This window comes from Phyllostomus hastatus, unplaced genomic scaffold (genome assembly GCF_019186645.2).
Source record: "Phyllostomus hastatus isolate PE091 unplaced genomic scaffold, TTU_PhHast_1.1 phas_contig_40, whole genome shotgun sequence".
Classification (NCBI taxonomy): domain Eukaryota; kingdom Metazoa; phylum Chordata; class Mammalia; order Chiroptera; family Phyllostomidae; genus Phyllostomus; species Phyllostomus hastatus.
This window is the reverse complement of record NW_025333872.1, coordinates 37,799,613-37,822,455: the sequence shown is the minus strand read 5'-3', so window position 1 is coordinate 37,822,455 and position 22,843 is coordinate 37,799,613. Positions and strand designations below refer to the sequence as shown.

Below are 22,843 nucleotides of genomic sequence, written 5' to 3'. Positions count from 1 at the left end.
TCATGTGACCAGAGGGGGAGTTGCAGCCACATCTTTACCAGCACGATGATGCTGAATACAGGCATGCCTTGTTTTATTGCACTTAGCTTTATGGTGCTTCATGAGTGTTGAAATTTTTTACAAACTGAAGGCAAGACCCTCCACCAACAAAAAGATTGCAACTTGTTTTACTGCAACACTCACTTTATCAATGGTCTGGAAACGACCCCACTCTGTCTCTGAGGTATGCCTGTCTTCTGGAGCCCGAAAGCCCATCTCACGACTCCATTCCACTAAGGTAAACACTGAGGGCCCACAGTAGTATCTAGACAAAGCACAATTCTCACCTTGGACAAGTTTCTCTTGGTTCTTCACACACTGTGGTACACAGAATGGCTGCCCCAAGATGTCAACACCCTGATGTCTGAACCTTTGAAAATATGTTAAATGGCACAAGGGACTCTGCAGCTGCAAGGTTACTAAGACTAAAATCTGGAGATTATCCCGGATGAGTTGGGTGGGCCCAATCTCATCATGTGAGGCCTTAAAAGCAGTGAACTTTCTCCAGCTGGAGCAAGAAAGAAAGGAGCTTCAGAGAGAGTTGAAGCCTGAGAGGGATGCAGGCTGCTCTTACAAGCCAAGACTGGCCCCAGATGACAGCTAGCAAGGAAGTGGGCGACTCAGCCTACAGCTGCAAGGAACCAAGAACCTGAATGAGCCTGGAAATATGAGCATCCCCCCTGAGAAATGCCCAGGCCAGCTGGCAGCCTGATTTTAGCCTTGTGAGGCCCTCAGCAGAGGACCCAGCTGAGCTTGGCTGTGCCCACATTTCTAAGCTGCGTAAATGTTATATAATAAATGTGTGTTGTTTTAAAGCCCTAAGTTTGTGGTGATTTGTCCTGCCAGCAATAGAAAACTAATACTTAACACATTTTTAAACAAAGAACCAAGTACACAGAATTCTAAGCAAAAGTGACTTTGAGTATCATTTTTTCCTCACTGCAATGAGGTGATATAGGAGTCTTTGAGTTCTTTGCTCAAGCCCATAGTTACTTACAATCCATACTCCCCTCTGTGCCCCACTGTATGTGGCTGTGTTCCATAGAGACTACGGCTCTGTTCAGGGGATGTTCTCTTCAAGGCATTCGAGGACACACTGGGATGGAGAATGAGTGTCAGTGAGATCAGGACTGCCACAGGAAGACCAGTGGGGAGGAGGCTACCACTTGCCCAGTGGAGGGGTGAGGGGGCGTGGCTTATCTGGTACAGAGATCGGATTGGAGAGGGAGACGCTGGTACCTAATGGCTCTAGAAAGGCTGATCAGTGGGAAGCAGTCCCAGTAAATTAAAGACAGAACTCAAGAATTGGACTAGACACGGGGAAAGATGATCATAAAAGTTTAGTTTGGGACATGTTGAGTTCGAGGGGCTTGAGGAAGGAACATCCAGGTGGTATCCAGCAGGTAAGTGAATACTAGGAACAAACTCAGTTGATTCTTAATTTAAAAATTATTAACATATAAGTTGATAGAATCATGACTGAATGAGATAACCCAGAAGAGACTTATGCATTTTCTTTTGTTTTAAAATGTAAGAAAAGGGATGAAGAAGAGATATGTATAGAAAGTAACAGAAGATTTTGTTTGAGGTAATTAGAAAAGGATTAGAGGAGAAAGAAGAAAGAAAGAGCTTAGGAAAGATGAGAAAGTGTCCAGAAAGTACAAGATCCCTCTTAGAGGAGAAAAAGGAGGTAGTTGGGAGGCGTGAAGCTAGAGAATGGCCACCAGGGAGCAGTGCCAGCCCAGGACAGCTAGATGCTGCCTGGGTGGATGATGATGTGGCGGAACTGGCCACCCGTAGACACAGACACTACCAGAGGGAAAGGGGGTGAGGCAGGTAGAAGAGGGTAAAGGGTGGATAAGTGACAGTGGATGGAGACTCAACTTTGGGTGATAGATGCACAATACAATATACAGATGATGTATTATAGAAACTGCACACTGAAATCTAACAATTTTATTAACCAGTGTCACCCCAATAAATTCAATGAAAAAAATATATATAAAAGAGGGAGGCACAGGAAAAGATTACAGTGTTCAACCAGCCACTTGTCCACAGGGAGCTTGGTAAGCTGGCATTAGCAATTTGAGCAACCTTAACACTGTGTTCCTCTTGGGTGCATTCATTCAGTGAAGACGTAGCTATTACAAAATCATTTAGAGGGACACTGGAGACTCTCCCTACCCCCCTATTTCTGTGAAAGCACTGCTATCTTAAACAAGACTGAAAAATCCATGAGCTTACGCAGTAGCCACCTCTGCATCAACAGTTTGCTCACGAAAGCTCACACAGACTTTTCCTGATACCCTTTCTGAATCCCAGCCTGGGAAAGCACGCGCAGGCTGCACACTCAACAGGGAGGGAGACTAAGTGTCCCCCCACCCCCGCCCCCCACAGAGCACAGGAGGGCTCCCTGCTGCACTGCCAGCTGTAAGGAAGCATCCAGAGAGGGGAAGGATCACTCCGGACACAGTGTTCCTCATCTTCCCAGCTGTTCTGGACAGGCTCAAAAAGAATTAAAGTTTAACCCACTCCAAAGCATCAAATGATTACTTTGGGCCCTGGGACCAGATGCTACACTTTCATTATCTTTCCCAAAGCCTCTGGTTTTGGCTAAGAATAAACACAGCTTTCAAGGTTCTCTTAAACTCTCTAACACACCTGATTCAAGCTGCACGTGTGAGGCATCTCCAATATCTTTTACTGTTGCCTTTAAAAGTTTCCCTTAGACACAGACCCAGTGTTGTTGCATTCAAACACAGTTCTAGGACAAGGATTAAAAAGTACGTAAGTATATTTTTATCCTACTCTGTATCAATGCCAAACACACACACACACACACACACACACACACACACACACACACAGAAAATGTTTAGATCTCTTAATAAGTTATAACATTCCATGTTTTAATATTAACAAGAACATACATGATCATTTCCTGAGTTGACAGTGCAATGTAAAATTTAATCTGTATTGCTAAGACATTTTACAGCATAGAAACATGATCAAAATGACCATTTACTTCATCAAGTCATAAAACACAGGAGCTCATTGTGGAAGAGTGATACAATTTAAATGGCAAGGAGCTTTATGATTTGTAACAAACCACCTGTACGGGTTTGCTGTCATGACTGACTTTCCTGGCCAAAAATCAGTAGTAAAGTAAGTTATGGTATAAAGTAAAGCCAACAGTTACCTATACTGAAGGAGCATTTGATTTCATTTGAGAAACTGAAGCCTGGAGACCAGTTAACCTTTCAGTATATAAAAAAGTTGTCTTAAAAAACCCTAAGCAACCACAAATTCAGATAAAACAGCTCAGTAAAAGACAATGACGGCTCTTCATCATCCAGTAAAACTATGGATCTCATCTTTGGAAAAGTTAAGATCATGCAGCAACCTGAAAAACAAATACAAAGCAAACATCTCTTAGGGAAAATGTTTATAAATAAAGAAGTAAAATCAAAGTTTATAATCATAAATACAGTACTTAAAAAAACACAATTATTGCTTCTAAAAAGTTAACAATAATTCTTTAATATCATCAAATATCTAGTTAGTGTTCAAATTTTTCAATTGAAAATAAAGGTCATGATTTTTAAAAGTTTGTTTCAGTCAAGATCCAATTAAAGTCTACATCTTATGATTAGCTGATAAATCTTCCAGGTACCCTTTGATAAGATTCCCCTCCATCTCTGTCTTTGTCCTGCAATTCATTTGACCAAGTAAGACTTCTCCATGCCGAGTCACCCCCAGTCCTCATTTTGCCGAGTCCCTGCAGTATGTGTTAATGATATGTACTGTATTCTCTTACTGCCCATAATTTAATACTTGGATCTAGGGCATGGGTCAGACACAGGTTAAATTCTTTTTGACAAGACTGCTTCATAGGTAGTATTCTTTCATCAGGAGGCACGTAATACCTAGTTGTGGCTGCCTCTCTTTTTGAACGCTAACAACTGTCGATGATCTACATATAGATCCATCAACAGTTCATTAGGGACTAAAATTGGTGATATTCTACTTCTGTCACATTCTTTCCTCATTTATATGCTGAGAGACTCTATAAAGAAAAACTTCTCATTTATTATGTGGTTACCCTGTAGTATAGCTCATATAGAAAATGCAAAATAAATGCTAGAGTTCCCCAATCTCTATTCACCAGTTTTCAAAGTGAGTGGACACCCACAGCACTGCATCTTTACTCTCTCCACTGAACCAAAAAACAGAAACACTTGGACAACACTCTAAATGAAGACACATCTTACAAACGGCTCTGTTTAAAATGCTCCTGAACATAAGAAACATTTATCTAGTACTTACTCTATGTAGTCCCTGTACTAAGCACTTCACACATGTAAGTATTATTGATTTCCTTTCACAGGTGAGTGCAATAAAGCTTAGAAAGGTTAAGTAGCTGACCTAGGACACCCAGCTAATGACAATAAGATGATTCTAGGTGGTAGAGATGGAATTCAAACCCAAAATGGCAGCTTCCTGAGCACACATGCGTGTCCCGACCAAAGACCAGGATGTACGGCACGGAAACCTGGGGCAGCAGCATGCCTCTCCCTATCTGGACCCGTCCTGCCTTTCCAGCTGTACCTCCTGCCTCCCCGCGCAAGCGGCTTCACACCAGCTGCACCAGTCTAGTCTTTTGAACACCTGCATCTCTGTCGCATCTGCTGGTTCTCACCCTGCTTGCACCACTCTTCTCCGCCTCCTCTGACTAGCAGCGTTTTAGCCCTCATTCAAAGTACAGGCCTTTCTGACTGTAAGTGGAGTTATCTCCACCACACACACCCCAAGGTGAAAGTAACTAGTCTCTCCCTGCATTTCTGTAACACCTTGTGTTCATCTCTAGTGAGAGTATTTATGATACTCTGGTCACATGTCAGTTATCGGTCTGTGCGTCTGTTTCCATCACAAGGCAGCTGGGCCTTGAGAGCAGAGCCTGTCTCATTCATCTCTGTGATAAACAAGGTGGGCATTTAATGGATGAAAGAAACTTTATTGACCAGATAGTTTTGAGCTTTTATTTACATGAAAGAAATATGTTTCTGAGTTGTCATATCATATAAATTTGACAAATTTTCACCAAATATGGAGAGCATGTTTGGAGTGGTTATGCTTATACTACAACCTGTGCAGCAGACTAAAATTAACTTTGGGGGGCACTTAGGAGTGGGCAGAAAAAACTATGATATCATAAGAGACTCATGTACCTGCCAAGTAAGAAAGATATGTCACATCCATTAAGAGATGAGGACAGGAAATCAAAGAAATAAGAGTCCTGGGTTGAAGTTCAAAAGGGCTATGAACTGCAGGCACTGATTTGAATTAAGCTACATCTCACAGATAACTCTATGCAGCATGTTTAAGGGGGAGTGGCAGCAGGGATCCATGCATGCTGACTGACAACACTCCTGAGCAATCCCAGGCAAGTACAGGATAGAAAGGTTAACTCTGAGGTAAAGCTGAGAGAATAAAGCTGTAGAGATTACAGTCAATTTTAAAAATGCAGAAATACTGGAACCATAGCTACCTTCTACTCAATTACACGTGTACTGAGGCTCCAGTATGCGAGAGAGTGGGCTAAGCTTTGCATGGATCCAAAATGAAGAATCCCGAGAAGCCGATAATTCATGGGGGAAAACAACCCACTCCCACACTGTACAAGGGACTCCTCCTCCGTCAGCAGAAAGTAGACTAAGTGGCCTTAATGTCTGCCTCTTTCTTGAAGAAGAGTTTATGATTCCCATCATTTATAAGAATTATTATACTGCAATCTCTAAAGTAAACATTAAGATACTTCCAAAACAGAAGTGTCAATAAAGTAGAAGAATGTAGCTCTTAGTCTTTTTTCTGAAAAATTCTTTTACTTCAACCATATTAGCCTTCACTATAATTTTAATAGTTTTCTTTGAACTTTAAAAAAGTAAAAGTTTAATAGTAATTAAAATTATTTTTAATTTAAAAGAGCTTAAGTGGAAATACACTTTCCTGAAAGTATTAAAATCCAGAAGTACACTTAAATTTAATCAAAATAGCTTTTAAATTCAACATGGGACGGGAAGATGGCGGCTTTACTCTAGGCAGCATTTTTCTCGGCTTCTGTGAAGAGGAGGGAAACTCGTGGATCAGTGGAGAAACAGAGCAAGTGGACTAGGTTACCGAATCACTTTTGAAAGCAGGACATCAAAAATTATTGTGATCACGGAAAAACCAGACGAGTAGGGGGAAGCTGTGAACACCAGGATACACGAAGGAGATTGCACCACTGAATCTCACAAATATTCTACCACAGAAGTTCACACCATAAGTACAGGGAATCAGAACAGATCAAATTAACAAACAAGAAGAAACACAAGAACAGTGAGAAAACAAAGAAACGACCCCCAACTGAAGGGAAACGAGGAAGCCTCAGGAAAAATGCTAAGTGAAATAGAGGCAACTCAACTATCAGACAGTGAGTTCAAAACAATGATTACCAGGAAGTTCAATGAACTCACATTGAGTTTTCAGAAATTAGAGGAAAACTACGTCAATCTCACTGCAAACTATATAAACATGAAAAAGGAAATAGAAACTCTCAACAAAGGTCAAGAGGAAATGAAGAACACAATTTCTGAACTGAAGAACACAGTAGAAGGAATGAAAAGCAGGATCGATGAAGCAGAAGATCGGATTAGCGAGCTGGAGGACAAAGTAGAAAACAACATCCAGAAAGAGCAAGAAAAGGAAAAGAGGCTCAGAAAGTATGAAGAGGGATTAAGAGAAATGCAAGACAATATGAAACGTAATAATATCCGTATAATAGGGATACCAGAAGGAGAAGAAGAAGAGCAAGGGATCGAAAACCTAGTTGAACAAGTAATGAAGGAGAACTTCCCTAATTTGACGAGAGAAAAAGTCACACAAATCCAGGAAACACAGAGAGTCCCAATCAAGAGGAACCCAAAGAGACCTACCCCAAGGCACATCATAATTAAAATGACAAAATTTCAAGACAAAGAGAGAATCTTAAAGGCAGCAAGGGAGAAGAAGGAAGTAACATACAAGGGAGCCCCAATAAGGCTGACAGCAGACTTCTCAATGGAAACACTTCAAGCCAGAAGAGAATGGCAAGAAATACTCCAGGTGATGAGAACTAGAGGTCTGCAACCAAGGCTACTATATCCAGCAAGGCTCTCAATCAAGATAGAAGGCCAAATAAGAAGCTTCCCAGACAAAAGAAGTCTAAAAGAATACACCTCGACCAAACCAGCCCTGCAAGAGATTCTAAAAGGACTGCTTTAAGGAGGAGAGAAGAAAGAGAGAGAGAGAGAGAGAGAGGAACACACGTACATAAAAGACAATGAATAAGTACCTATCAATAATAACCTTAAATGTAAATGGATTAAATGCTCCAATCAAAAGACACAGAATAGCTGAATGGATAAGAAAAAAATGACCCACATATCTGCTGTCTACAAGAGACCCACCTCAGGATAAAAGACCTACACAGGCTGAAAGTGAAGGGCTGGAAACAAATCTTCCAAGCAAATGGACAGGAAAAAAAAGCTGGGGTAGTAATACTCATATCAGACAAAATAGACTTCCAAAAAAGGTCCATAAAGAGAGACCCAGAAGGTCACTTCATAATACTCAAGGGAAGAATCCATCAAGAAGACATAAATATTGTAAATATATATGCACCCAACATAGGAGCACTCGAAATACATAAAGAAAATCTTAGAGGACTTCAAGAAAGATATGGACAGCAACACAATTATAGTGGGAGATTTTAACACCCCACTATCAAAAATGGACAGATCTTCTAAACAAAATATCAACAAAGATATTGTGGCATTGAACAATACCCTTGAGGAAATGGACTTTACTGATATATACAGAGCCCTCCATCCAAAAGAAGCTAAATATACATTCTTTTCAAATGTACACAGAACATTCTCAAAGATAGGCCACATGATAGGACACAAAACAAGCCTCAAGAATTTCAAGAAAATTGAAATCATACCAAGCATTTTCTCAGACCACAAGGGACTGAAGCTAGAAACCAAACCAAAGGGAAAAAAACAAAAACACTCAAAATCATGGAGATTAAATAGCATGCTATTAAACAATGAATGGGTCAAGAATGACATTAGGGAAGAAATCAAAATGTTTCTGGAAACAAATGAAAACAAACTCACAACAACCCAAAACTTATGAGACACAGCCAAGGCAGTCCTGAGAGGGAAGTTCATAGCGATACAGGCCCACCTAAAAAGGTTAGAAACATTCCAAACAAACAACCTAACCCTACGTCTACAAGAACTTGAGGAACAACAACAAAGGCAGCCCAGAGCAAGCAGAAGGAAGGAAATAACCAAGATCAGAGCAGAATTAAATGACATAGAGACTAAAAGCACAATTCTAAGGATCAATGAATCCAAGAGCTGGTTCTTCGAAAAGATAAACAAAATCGACAAGCCTTTAAGCAGACTCATCAAGAAAAAAAAGAGAAGACCCAAATAAACACAATCAGAAATGAAAGAGGAGAGATTACAACAGATACCACAGAAATACAAAGGATTGTAAGAAATTACTACAAAGAACTGTATGCCAAGAAATTTGAAAACCTAGGTGAAATGGACAAATTTCTAGAAAAATATAATCTTCCAAAACTCAATGAAAAAGAAGCAGAAAGCCTGAACAGACCAATAACAACAAAAGAAATTGAAGCAGTAATCAAAAAACTCCCAACACACAAAGGCCCTGGACCAGATGGTTTCACAGGAGAATTCTACAAAGCATTTAAGGAAGAGCTAACACCTGTCCTTCACAGACTATTCCAAAAAATCCAAAAAGATGGGAGTCTCCCAAACTCTTTTTATGAGGCCAACATCATCCTAATTCCAAAACCAGATAAAGACACAACAAAGAAAGAAAACTTCAGGCCAATATCACTGATGAACAATGACGCTAAAATCCTCAACAAAATACTGGTAAACCGCATTCAACAATACATTAAAAAGATCATACACCATGACCAAGTGGGATTCATTCCAGGGATGCAAGGAGGGTTCAATATTCGCAAGTCAGTAAATGTAATACATCACATAAACAAAAGCAAAGACAAAAACCACATGATTATATCAACTGATGCAGAAAAAGCATTTGATAAGGTACAGCACCCATTCATGATAAAAACACTTGGCAAAGTGGGAATAGAGGGAACAATCCTCAACATAATAAAGGCCATATATGAGAGACCTACAGCCAGCACCATACTCAATGGGCAAAAATTAAAATCTTTTCCACTAAGATCAGGAACAAGGCAAGGCTGTCCACTTTCACCACTTCTATTCAATATAGTACTGGAAGTTTTAGCCACAGCAATCAGACAAGAAAAAGAAATAAAAGGCATCCAAATTGGAAAGGAGGAAACAAAACTGTCACTGTTTGCAGATGACATGATAGTGTACATAGAAAATCCTAGGACTCTACCAAAAAACTGCTTGACCTAATAAATGAATTTGGCAAAAACAGCGGGATACAAAGTCAATATCCAGAAATCAAAGGCATTTCTATACACCAACAATGAAACAGCAGAAGCAGAGATCAAGGAAAAAATCCCATTTGAAATAGCAAAAAGAAAAATAAAATATCTAGGCATAAACCTAACCAAAGAAGTAAAAGACCTGTATTCAGAAAACTATATATCACTCAGGAAAGAAATCAAGGAAGACACAAACAAATGGAAACATATACCGTGTTCATGGATTGGAAGAATTAATATCATCAAAATGTCCATACTACCCAAAGCAATTTACACATTCAATGCAATTCCTATTAAAGTACCAATGGCATATTTCACAGACATAGAACAAACACTTCAAAAAATTTATATGGAATTATAAATGACCCCGAATAGCTGCTGCAATTTTGAGAAAGAAGAGTAAAGTAGGAGGGATCACAATACCTGACACTAAACTATACTACAAGGCCACTGTAATCAAAATAGCCTGGTACTGGCATAAAAACAGGCACATAGACCAATGGAACAGAACAGAGAGCCCAGAAATAAACCCAAGTCTCTATGGTCAATTAATATTTGACAAAGGAGGCAGCAACATAAAATGGAGTAAAAATAGCCTCTTCAACAAATGGTGTTGGGAGAACTGGACAGCCACGTGCAAAAAAATGAAACTTGAGCACCAACTTACACCATATACAAAAATAAATTCAAGGTGGATAAAAGACTTAAATATAAAACATGACACCATTAAAGTCCTAGAGGAGAACATAGGTAGGAAAATCTCAGATTTCACGAAGGAACTTTTTTACTGACGTGTCCCCTAGAGCAAGGGACACAAAGCAAAGAATAAACAAATGGGACCTCATCAAAATTAAAAGCTTCTGCACAGCTAAAGAAAACAGTATCAAAATTAAAAGAGAACCAACTGTATGGGAAAACATATTTGCCAATGATACCTCAGACAAGGGTTTAATCTCCAAAATATATAAAGAACTTACACGACTTCACTCTAAGAAGACAAGGAATCCGATTAAAAAGTGGGCAAAGGACTTGAACAGACACTTCTCCAAGGAGGACATACAGAAAATCCAAAGACACATGAAATGATGTTCAATATCGCTAGCTATCAGAGAGATGCAAATTAAAACCACAATGAGATACCACTTCACACCAGACAGAATGGCCATCATAAACAAAGCAACAAACAACAAGTGTTGGAGAGGTTGTGGAGAAAAGGGGGACCCTAGTGCACTGCTGGTGGGACTGCAGACTGGTACAACCACTATGAAAAGCAGTATGGAACTTCCTCAGAAACCTAAAAATGGATCTGCCTTTTGACCCTGCAATTCCACTGCTGGGACTCTATCCTAAGAATACTAAAACACCAATTCAAAAGAACCTATGCATCCCAATGTTCATAGCAGCACAATTTACAATAGCTAGATGCTGGAAGCAACCAAGATGCCCATCAGTAAATGAATGGATCAAAAAACTATGGTACATTTACACAATGGAATTCTATGCAGCAGAAAGAAAGAAGGAGCTCCTACCCTATGCAACAGCGTGGATGGAGCTGAAAAACATTATGCTAAGCGAAACAAGCCAGGCAGTGAAAGACAAATACCATATGATCTCACCTTTAACAGGAACCCAAATAACAAAACAAAGAAACAAACAAAATGTAACCAAAGACAATGAAATAGAGGACAGGCTGACAGTGACCACAGGGGAGAGTAGAGGGAATTTAAGGGGACAGTGGGAAGGGTTCACAGGAACAAACTTAAAGGACACATGGTCATAGTCTAAGGGGAGGGTGGTAATGGGAGGGAAGTGGGGAGGGGTGGGAGGGGGGAATGGATTGGGAGTAAAAAGGAGAAAACTGCATTTGAACAATGATTAAAAAAAAATTAAAATCTAAGACCTCAAATTACAAAGCTTCTGCATGGCTAAAGAAAACATCAGCAAAATGAAAAGGGAACCAACCATATGAGAAACTATATTTGCCAATGATACTTCAGACAAGGGTTTATTCTCCAGAATACATAAAGAACTCACATAACTACACACTAGGAATATAAACAATCCATTTAAAAAATGGGCAAAGGACCTGAACAGACATTTCTCCAAGGAGGACATACAGAGGGCCCAGAGACATGTGAAAGGATGCTCAGCATCACTGGCCATCAGAGAGATGCAAATTAAAGCCACAATGAGATATCACTTCACACCAGTCAGAGTGGCTATCATAAGCAAATCAACAAACAAGTGCTGGTGAGGTTGTGGAGAAAAGGGAACCCAAGTATGCTGTTGGTGGTAATGCAGACTGGTACAGTCACTGTGGAAAACAGTATGGAATTTCCTAAAAAATCTACAAATGGAACTATCTTTGGACTTGGCAATTCCACTGCTGGGATTATACCGTAAGAATCCTCAAACACCAATTCAAAAGAACCTATGCATCCCAATATTCATAGCAGCACAATTTATAATAGCCAAGTGTTGGAAGCAGCCTATGTGCCCATCAGTAAATGAGCAGATAAAAAAACTGTGGTACATTTACACAATGGAATAGTATGCAGCAAATGGAAAGAAGGAAATCCTACCACTTGTGACAGCATGGATGAAACTGGAGAGTATTTTGCTAAGTGAAATAAGCCAGGTGGTGAAAGACAAATACCATATGGATTCACCTATAAGTAGAACCTAATCAACTAAACCAACAAGCAAGCCAAACAGAGCCAGAGACATAGAAATAAAGAATAAACAGACAGTAATCAGAGGGGAGGGGAGAGGGGGATAATGGGGAAAGAAGGGGAAGAGTTGTCAAGGAGCAGGTATAAAGGACCCATGGACAAAGACAAGGGGGGGAGGATTGAATGTGGGAGGTAGGGGTGGATAGCTGAGGGAGAGAGTAATGAGGGGAAAATGGGGACAACAGTAATTGAAAAATAATAAAAAAGAAAGAAAAGGGAGAAATGAAAAAAAATTTCAACATGGTAAAAAAACACTTTTTAATGTCTATGTAGTTTTGAGGTCAATCTTTTTCATAGTTAAAATTAAAAATAAAATAGTAATAGATGACATTATCTAGAAAATATTAGGTTTAGTCATACACCAAACAAAGAAAAACATGGCATTTAAGGCAGTCATATTTTAAGATCATCTAGAAATACAACAGTGACTATATTTAACCAAATATTTTAAAGTTTCATTTTTTGGCTTATTATGTCCTAGCACTGCCTTTTTGACTTGCTGCCTGGCTTTTAATCACTCACTAATTTTCACCCAGTCGCAAAGCATGTAGAAAGATCGAAAGCTACCATATTAACACTGCTTACTAACTACTGTATGTTATAAAGCTTTGGTGGAAGAAGAGGTTGAATCCAGTGTCCCAGATGAGATTGTGGCACCAACCCTGCGGATGTATCCACACTGCCAGTGATTAGCAGAGACACTGAGAGCTGGCTGCATCTGACTTTTGTGTCCACATCTAACTCTACACATAATCTTAGCTTCCAACCCTTCAACTGCATGAAGAGTAAAAACTGTCATTTTCTTAGGCTGTAACAGACTATTAAAAGTGCAGATTTGGCTCTGGCAGGGTGGCTCAGTTGGGTGGAGCATCATTCTGTCCACCAAAAAGATTGTGGGTTCAATCCCTGGTCAGGATGTGTGTGGGTGGTAACTGATCCTTGCTTCTCTCATTCTCTCTCTGCCACCTCCAATCAATAAAAATATCCTCAGGGGATTTTTTTTTTAAAAGTGCATGTATCTATGAATAGAAGGAACCAAGAGCCAAGTCAACCACTTCTTGCGGAAGATCTACATTTCAGTATCGAGGACTCTCTTTCTATCACATTGGTACTCACCTTATTCCCTGCTCTGTAAATGGCATTGGTCCACAAATGCAGATGAGAACTTTGGATTTGTCTGAACTTCTTTTCAAAAATTCAGAAAGAAGACCTGATGAAATGTATCCCGTTTTGCCATTCCATTCAGAAGTAGGTGCTGAGAGAACAAATTCAACATCAAATCTAGAGAAAAGAAACATATTTAGAAGGTCTATTATTTTAACATAGGATTAACATGTTCTAGTTTACTAAAATATCTTTTTTTGCCCTTGAAAGTGATATAATATGTAAAAATGGATACACTTGTTAGAAAAGCACTGGAATAGGTTATACTTAAAGATTTAATAAAAACATACAGGTAAATCCACATTTACTGAGGATTAGCTTTTGCTACAGATAAGAAGAGTAATTTGGCATTTTTTGAACTCATTAGAAAGAGCTCTAAGGGATCTCAGAGAACTATACTTTTCTATTAATAATCTTCCAGTATAAGTCACAGTAAATAGCAATTACCAGTGACATGCGCTTTTTAATCTCTGACTCAAACTTTTTGAGTTCTAGACCCTTATTTATAACCAACAGCCTATTTGACTTTTTACTATTTCTGTCTCAGCCTCATCTCATAACCTCCCTACCCCACACCTGACCTGCCCTTTGGGAATGGTACCACGGTCCCCTTGGTCGCATAAGCCAGGAACCTGGAATTTATCCTGGGACCTCTTCTGCCTCGCCCCCACATCCACATCCTCAGCAAGACCTTCACCGCCACAACACTTCCATTCTCCTCCTTTTTCCCGTATTGTTTTCGTCATGCCCCATTCTTCAGTTCTTAGCTAAGCACCACTTCCACTGTAGCCATGGGGTTCTTTGTTCTATGTGTTGTAGAAATAGTTTCCCTTTTCTTTTCCTCATAGATCTTACTTCAGGTTTCAAATACATGGTCTTTAAAATCTGAAGTAAACTTCCTAAGAGCAGGTTCCTAAGACCACTTTTGCTTTGGCTATGACTAAGTCCCTAGTGGCCACCACACTAGAGGCACTCAAGAACTATGGAGTGAAACATGTGAAAGAGAAAGAAAGTGTACAGAATAAAAATGAGGAAGAACATCAAACTAAGTTTCACAGTGTAACTATGGACCATTTTCCTTCCATAGTTTTGTAACCTGTTAAGTGAATGGCTGGTGAAGAGTCAAGGAAATGATTCAAAATTCTATGCTGTACCTGCTCCCTTTACTCCATTTTAGCAAAACACAATGAATTCTTACCATTTTCAATAGTATTAGACCAAATGCATTTCTACATTTTCCAGTGAGTAACAGATATTTTCTCATGAGTAGACGGAATGAATTATCCATTAATCTAGTAAGGAAAAGTTGCACGTTTCTCTTGTGAGGGGCCTGCGCAGTCAAACACAAGACCAGAAACAGGGTGCAGCTGGTGCTGCTGCCCTGATCACCGTGCCACCCTCTCACGTGGCTGTGCCACCCTTGGGTCACAACTCCCACTGGCTGATGAGCCCGGTTCAGGCACACAGACTGACTCTGGGATAGAGAAGCAGCCCCAGCTCCCACCTAGACCCCAGTCTCTAGGTCTTATTTGTGCATTTGTGGAACAAGGTGGGAAAACCACATCATCTCTTATAATTGTAATATTCTGGTTTTATGTTTTCTAAAAAACCCTACGGGTTTATGTCTTCTTTTTACCTTCAAGGTTCCCATTTAGTTCTAGCAGGTACACGAATCCACCTTATACAAAACGGCTTCCCCAAATACTTTCTTTCACTGACTTATTTTTCCTTCCTGGCATGTGAAATTAAGATAGTTTTAGGTAAATTTGGAATGTAATATTTGTTTAATGTACCATGAGGGTGAGATCCTTGTTAGTCTTGTTCAATGCTGTACCCCAGCCTGGCTCAAGGTAAGTGCATGAAAACACTTGTTGAATGAATAAAGGAATTTATTTACAAAGAAGCCACACTGACTAAAAATAAAAACTGTGAGTTGAAGAACAAAGCCGTGAGCTGGCATCTGTAACACCACACAGAAGAACGCCCGTGATTCCTATGTGCCTTTTTCTAGGAGGAAGGGCAGCCTTCGTCGGGTCAGCCATGGGGACCCAGAGCAGCTGCAGGGCCACTTCCTTAGGACACTTCCAATTATATACAGACAACTGGGTAAAAGGTAGCAATTGCCTTGTTAAACTTAAAAATTATCCTCTGGCTCTAGTTTCAACACATCTATCACTGGAATAAAACTGCTAAGATATAGAAATCTGTCCTTTGAAAATATTCATAATTTTCCCTTACTGAGATGCTTTAAAAAATAAAGAGCCTAGTCAGGGGTGGCATGCTGTCTGCAGGTGTCTGCTAAGTGCCTGAGACCCTTATAGAAAGGCCGTGACCGTCTCGCACATTTTGTATTTATTCACATAATGGTCCCTTGGCTATAACTTTTGGGCACTCAATAGAAGAAGTTACAAGGGGCATGAATGAACTCTTTAAGATTATTATTATTATTTTTAAATTTGTTATTTATTTTTAGAGAGAGGAGAAGGGAAGGCAAGAGGAAGAGAAACATCAGTGTGTGGTTGCCTCTCACACTCCCTCTACTGGGGACCTGGCCCACAACCCAGGCATGTGCCCTGACTGGGAATCAAACCAGTGACCCTTTGGTTTGCAAGCTGGTGCTCAATCCACTGAGCTGCGCCAGCCAGGGCTCTTTAAGATTATTGTACAGAGCCTGCTATCCTGCTTATCTCCTTCTTCACAGGACCAGGAAAGAGCTTCACTGGAGTAGAAGCAATCCCAAGTTAAGCCTCAAAACTATTTGAATGAAGGATTTCTTATGCCACACCAAGGCACCGATGGGAACCATGGAACCGACCTCTTCTGAAGTGTTCTGTGTGAAAGCCCACTCACTCTCTCAAGCAAGTACAGTGTTGAGGCGTGAGACAGCACAAACGCAGAGCTTGTGGTCATCCTACAAATAACTCTCCTCTAGCCGCTCAGCACCAAAACCAACCTCTGACCTATTTCTCACACACGCCCTCTACCTTCCATTTTCACTGCCACAACTCTAAATAAGGCCCTCACATCTCTTGTCTAAATACTGCTCTAAGAGCCTTGGCCGCAGTCCATCCGACATACCATTGCCAGCAGTTCTCCTAAATACCCAGATCCAATCATACTTTAAATATCGTTGGTTTTTAAGCATCAGTGATTTGTCACTGCCCACAGAGGATTATTTCATAGTATTTGGGGTCCCAGACTTTTCTGGTTTCTCTAGCTAAACAAAAATTACTACAAAAAAGGAGGAAAACTTGGTATTTGCTCACAGGAAAAAATAGCTCACAAAATAAACAGCTACAAGTTAAAATTATACAAAACCTATATACTATAAAAACATTTCTCAAAATGACGCTATGAAACACCAGTGTTCCTTCAGATGTAGTGGTATTCCATGAAAAAAGGCTAACTAACAAATAAATTTGAGACTACTGGGTTTAAAATAAGTTTAAGAGATTTCTTTAGAATTTCTCAAAGCCTTGAATATGCAAGTTAAGGATAAATCTTCAAGAGGGCGATATGGTACACACTGTTTCTCAAAGTTATATTATCACAGAGCCCTTTGACGGGACACACAAATATTGGGGTAACACATCCTACGAAATGCACCAGCTGAGGAGCATCTGGGAGGGACAGAAAGTGGTAGAAGGTGCAGGTTAGGGTCCCATGTATCTGTGGGTATCTCAGGCTGGGGAAGAAGAAAGGGGTTAAGACACACTGTTCAATTTACTTATGCTTCTGCAATCATGGGCTTCTGCCATCTTGAAGGGCATAACACACTGCTTGTCCCAACACTGACACCAGAGCAGGGAGACTAGTGGGCCGTTATCTCCGGAGCCCGTCAGTAGTAAAGGGAGACGAGCTGCCGAGTGTTGCTGGGCCTTCTCGAGTCCATCTAATACACATTTAGTTAGTATATGAATTACATTCAAGGTCTCCTATCACCTGACTTTAGCCTACAGGTTTCTTCAACTGTAAAACAAGAGGCTTAGAAGGGATCGCCAGTAAGATGCCTTCTAATATATGCATAAAAGTTTAATCATTTTATTTTTACAAAGTTATTTTACATTGTTCTCCTTCATGCACTGCATTTACTTCAACAAAACTGGACCCTTGCTCTTTTGCTAAAACACTCAAAACATCCTGGCCCTCATGTTGTTTGCTCATGAAGTCCTATGACCCAAATTTCTTTTCCTGTTCACGAAACTCTAATTGTTTCCCAAAGCCCAGCTCAGAAGCCTGATCTCCCCTCATAAAAATAGAATTACTTTCCCTAGACCTCTCTAACTTGTGATTTGTTACTCTAAAAGCATAGACTTTACAGCTACTGCTGTACCTCAGAACTTCTGCCCCACTAGGGTAGTCTCACCATTTCATGACTGTTTCCAACATTAAACACATTTTGCAAATAGCGAGCACACAAATGCTTTCAGTGAGGCATGGGGTCTGCTGGTGCATGAAACTGGGCACACTCTCCTTTATCGTTCATGCACCCACTCCCTTGCTGTTCGGAATCCTTTTTCTCTTTCCAGTATGTTCCAACCGTTACCCTCATCCTTTCCAGAGGGAAAATGAGGACGCTAACAATATAGTGTGTTGGGTACAATATTCTTTACCTTTCTAGAGGTTATTTGTCAAAATGCTTCAATAGCCTTAGTACACTTTGACTTAGTGACTCTTATGATGAATTTTTATCCTGCATAGTTACAGAGGTACAAAACAACTTCTATGCACTATGTCAAACAGTAGGGTATTGGTTAAATAAATTATTGTATGCTCACATGACTAAATAAAATGCAGCCATTAAAACTCCTAGTGTGGTGCAGGTTTTCCCAGCTGGCACTATGGCATTTCTGGTAAGGTATTTCTCTCTTGCAGGGGGCTGTCCTGTGCACTGCAGGAGGTTAGCGCCACTCCTGGCCTCTCCCAGCTGGGCACCCATAGGATTCCCACCATCAGCTGTTACCATCAAAAATGTCTCCAGACATAAATGTCCCCTGAGCCATAGTGCGGAGGGCAGGGTGAAGGGGCGGAGACAAAGTCATTCCAGGTTGAGAACCACTGATTCAAAGCATTCTATACACAGAATATATAAAATACACTAAGTAGAAAACGCAGTTATAAAAAGTATAGCCAGAATAACCATTTTGTTTTAAAATACAGAACAAAAAAGTATGTGTGTAGGTGTCAGTGTGTGTGTATGTGTGTATCAAGGAGCAAGGGCGCGGGGGGGGGGGCAGAGAACAGGAGAGAATGGAAAGAGACAGAGCACAAATGGTAATAATTGTTCTTTAAATGGTAGGATTATGGGTGATCTTCCTTACATTTTTTCTATATAAATATGTATTAATTTTGTAAACAGAGGGGGAAAATCAGCAAATCAACTTCTACTAATATAAAAGTATATGCTACCAGCTTTACTAAAATTAGGTTATTATCTCCAAAATCACTGCTTTGAAAGAGAGGAAAATGCTTGCTATATTATAAAGGGTGCCCAGAATTCAGCCTCATTGTCAAACTGTCCAGTTCCTTCAAACTAATTTGGAAAGGCCAATATCTCATAGAGTCAGTGTATTTTACTGAGGGGGGTGGACCAGTGCATGACACTGAGTCAACCAGGCTTCACAACACTGCTCAGTAGTTAAGAGATGTGTGTACTTAATTTGGATTTCAGTTTACACAGTAATTAGCTACATCTGCTACCATACATATTTGCTTTCTGTTAAGCAATGTGAAAAATGAAGATGCACATTCCTGGACTGCATAAGAAAATAAGCCAACACTGTATCTTGCTCACTGCTGCACTCCTGCGTATAGGCACACAGCAGATGCTCATATATATTTCATGAACGAACGAATGTTACAAATATGCTAATTCTGGGTTAGGACCTACATGTGCTATCTCATTGTCCCCCATCCAAACAATTCTGTAATGTAGGTATTGCTGTCCCTGTTCTACAGATGGAAAAACAGGCTCAGTCCAATTAAGTACTCGTACAAGGCCACAATTTAATAAGTTTCCATTATACAATGACATTTCTAAGAATTTTATTTGCTAGTAAATGATTTACCTAGATAAGCTCTGAGGACAACCATAGCATGCTTGCTGAAAAGAAAATATTACACCCTATACCACTCTCATTACCCACCCTTCCTATCCTTCCTGCTCCACAAAGCATTGAGCAGAAGCTGAGCCCTAATCCTACAGACAGCAGTAGAGTATTTCACTTGTTTTAGCTACAAATGTAAGAAAAAACAATTTTTATTTTCATAATCCAATAAAAATTTAACCAATGAGATATGTTCAGACATCCCATTTTGTCACTAGAACCTTTAGTACTAAAACTACAAGTGACATAAGCGTCAAGACGTAGAAAAGGATGATTTAATGTATAAAAATATAGATTTAAATGCTAACTAAAATAATAAATGCAACTAACTAAAATTACCTTCTAGTAAATATGAATGTTTACTTTCCTTCTATGTATGAAGCTTCAGTTATGTTTTTGAATAAAGAGTACCAAAAACCCATCAATAAGGCTCAGTTTCTCCTATACATGCACAATGCCTCAGAATATTGTAAAATTCTCTTTTTTTTTAAAGATTTTATTTATTTATTTTTAGAGAGGGAAGGGAGGGAGAAAGAGAGAGAGAGAGAAACATCAATGTGCGGTTGCTGGGGGGCTGGGGGCCGTGGCCTGCAACCCAGGTATGTGCCCTGACTGGGAATCGAACCTGCGATACTTTGGTTCGCAGCCCACACTCAATCCACTGAGCTATGCCAGCCAGGGCTCTCTCTCTCTCTCTTATTTTTTTTAAGAGATAGGATTTCTTTTTTTTTTTTTAAGATTTTATTTATTTATTTTTAGAGAGGGAAGGGAGGGAGATAGAGAGAGAGAGAGAAACATCAATGTGGGGTTGCTGGGGGTCATGGCCTGCAACCCAGGCATGTACCCTGGTTGGGAATCAAACCTGAGATACTTTGGTTTGCAGCCTGCGCTCAATCCCCTGAGCTACGCAAGCCAGGGCTAATATTGTAAAATTCTTGATAAGTGTTCCAAGGCTATGTAAACAGGCAAAGCTTTTTCCTGTCCAGTGAGGGCCTGCCTGAGTCTCCAGGGAGCATAAACTACCCAGTGCTGGGAGTCGGTACTGGTGCCGACAGAGTGCCTCAGCGAGGAGCCCTATCTCCAATAAGAGGACGAAGGTTAGGGAGCAGGCAAGTGAGAGCAAGAAGAGAAAGAGGAGGAGCAGAAAAGGGAGGAGGATGAAAGCAGGCCAGAGGTCAGAACACTATCACTTCTCCTTGCAAGCTGGGAAGTCTCACTCACCTGCTGTTAGAGCCAGCAGTGGGTGCTGTTAGAGCCAGCAGGTGAGTGCTGTTACAGCCAGTCATCCAGAAGTGGGAAAAAGGGGCCTTCCCTCATCCTCAACACTGCAGCCTACACCATTCCAACCCAAATTATGTAGACCAAACAAAACAAAAAACACAGCTGACTTTCTTAAAAGACACTTTATGTTCAGAAGCTCTCAATACGTTACATCTCAAATCAAGTTCAACTCCTACTAAGAGACTGAAAATACAACATCTGCTCATTATAAGGGAACTATCTTAAAGAATATAAAAACACTGCCAAAAATACTTTAAAAAAAACTAGCTAAAAAAGGCTTATCCATGTGTGTTTAAATTCATTTAAATGTTTAGGAAAACAAGAGCTCAAACAGTGAATACAGAAAGGAAACCCATGTATAGGTCCTCTATAACCACAATTCAAGTATCTGAGGTAGGGCTTCAGTTTCCAAGGCATTTATACTTTTCTAAGTAGGAAAATAGGAAAGATATTTTATTTTGAAGCTAACCAAACAGACCATCAGATTTAAATAATTTTCTAATTAAGTTTCAAGCTAGTGAACATAGAATAAAAACTAGAATTTTAGGTCTTTAGGCTTTTCGATAAATGCTACTTCCACTTCAAAAATTAGTGTGAAAGACTTGAAAACCTAGGACTTTGCATTTTGTTATAAATCATGCTCTAGATTGCCATACAACTACCTACACGTAGTAAATATTCTTAGTTTTATGTCTTAACTATGTAAGAAGAGTAAATACTTGAAGGATAAGTAAGTTCAGGTCATCATTAATTTGTGAAAGTCCTTTATTAAAAGAGAAAGAGGAGTATGGGAGACAACAGAAAGAAAAAAAAAAACTAGAAAAGACCACGGCATTACCTTATTAAGAATATTTGGAGAATATTCAGGAGGATCTGGAGCCACTGGAGAAACAGCTGAGTTTGTGGCATCTTTAACTTTTATAAAGCCTAGAACTATCTATACTATGCTATGAGATATTTACTTCAGATACTTATAAAGTCCTGAAATTTTTAGAAATAGCTTTTATTAATTACAGAAAGTACATTAGGTTATCCAATTCATTCTTTTTCTAAAAAATTTATTTGGAATTTCTCACTGCTTTCAAATTTCCTTAGGGGAAATGGGGACTGTACCCACTTAAAGGGTCTTGTTTCAGCTGCCTGTTTGCAAGGGCTTGTTTTTCAAGGAAACACATTTTCACTGTGCTGTCCTCGCTGCCTCCTTCTCTACCAACTGTGTTCAGACTAACTCGAACTTCTCCTGCTACCCACACCAGCATTTCCCGAAGTGTGTCCTGAGGACCACTAGTGATACAGCTTTAGTGCATCTTAATGTACACAAACAAAAATGATGAGAATCCTGCTAAACAATGCAAGAAACTTCCCCCTCTAACCCCCAGCCACTTTTTGGAAAGTCACTATGGACATTAGCATATTAAAGGCTCCAAGAAATCCTACAGTAAAGAAACATGCTTATGTTTGCTTAATCCATCTCACCAAATTTATCCCAGTTATAACAAGAAAATCTTGGCTACACTGAAACCCAACTCAGTATAAACAACATCACATAAACATCAAACCCAGTATGCACTGGCACGTACATAATGTCACACTGATATCATCAAACTATTTCTTCAGAGGAGGGTTTAACATCAATTACATTTAGAAAGTTGTTAATTAGTTCATTTTTCCTTTGAAGAAGCTTCCTGGTCAATTAAGAACTCCACCCAAAGGAAATAATGGCAAGACTGACTACATATGTATAATATTTAAATACAGAGCTAGTACCAGTTTAATACCTTTTATCTTTATATGCTAATTTCTCCAACTGGCTTCTCCAAATTATATCATCTTCTGTTTTATTGAAGAACATCAGCTTTGCTTTCCTTAAAAGAAAAAACAACTACTCAAAAAAAACCCCTATTTCGATTACATTTAAAATATGCATGAATAAAAGTGAACTAGTACAAATGTTTTTTAGTGCCAATAAAGTA

The 22,843-nt window shown here is 39.7% G+C and overlaps 1 protein-coding gene across 2 annotated transcripts in view; it reads right to left on the bottom strand.

The window, feature by feature from the left end:
• Window positions 1-2,927: 2,927 nt before the first annotated feature.
• LOC123821595 (cytochrome b5 reductase 4) overlaps window positions 2,928-22,843 on the bottom strand; it is a 90,063-nt gene continuing 70,147 nt past the window's right edge. For both annotated transcript variants that reach the window (XM_045843137.1, XM_045843138.1), the window contains 3 exons: window positions 22,649-22,735; window positions 13,435-13,599; window positions 2,928-3,442 (listed from right to left, as the gene is read on the bottom strand). In XM_045843137.1, coding sequence (XP_045699093.1) covers window positions 3,388-3,442; window positions 13,435-13,599; window positions 22,649-22,735 — 307 coding nt within the window. In that variant the 3' untranslated portion in view covers window positions 2,928-3,387. The remainder of the gene's footprint in view (window positions 3,443-13,434; window positions 13,600-22,648; window positions 22,736-22,843) is intronic.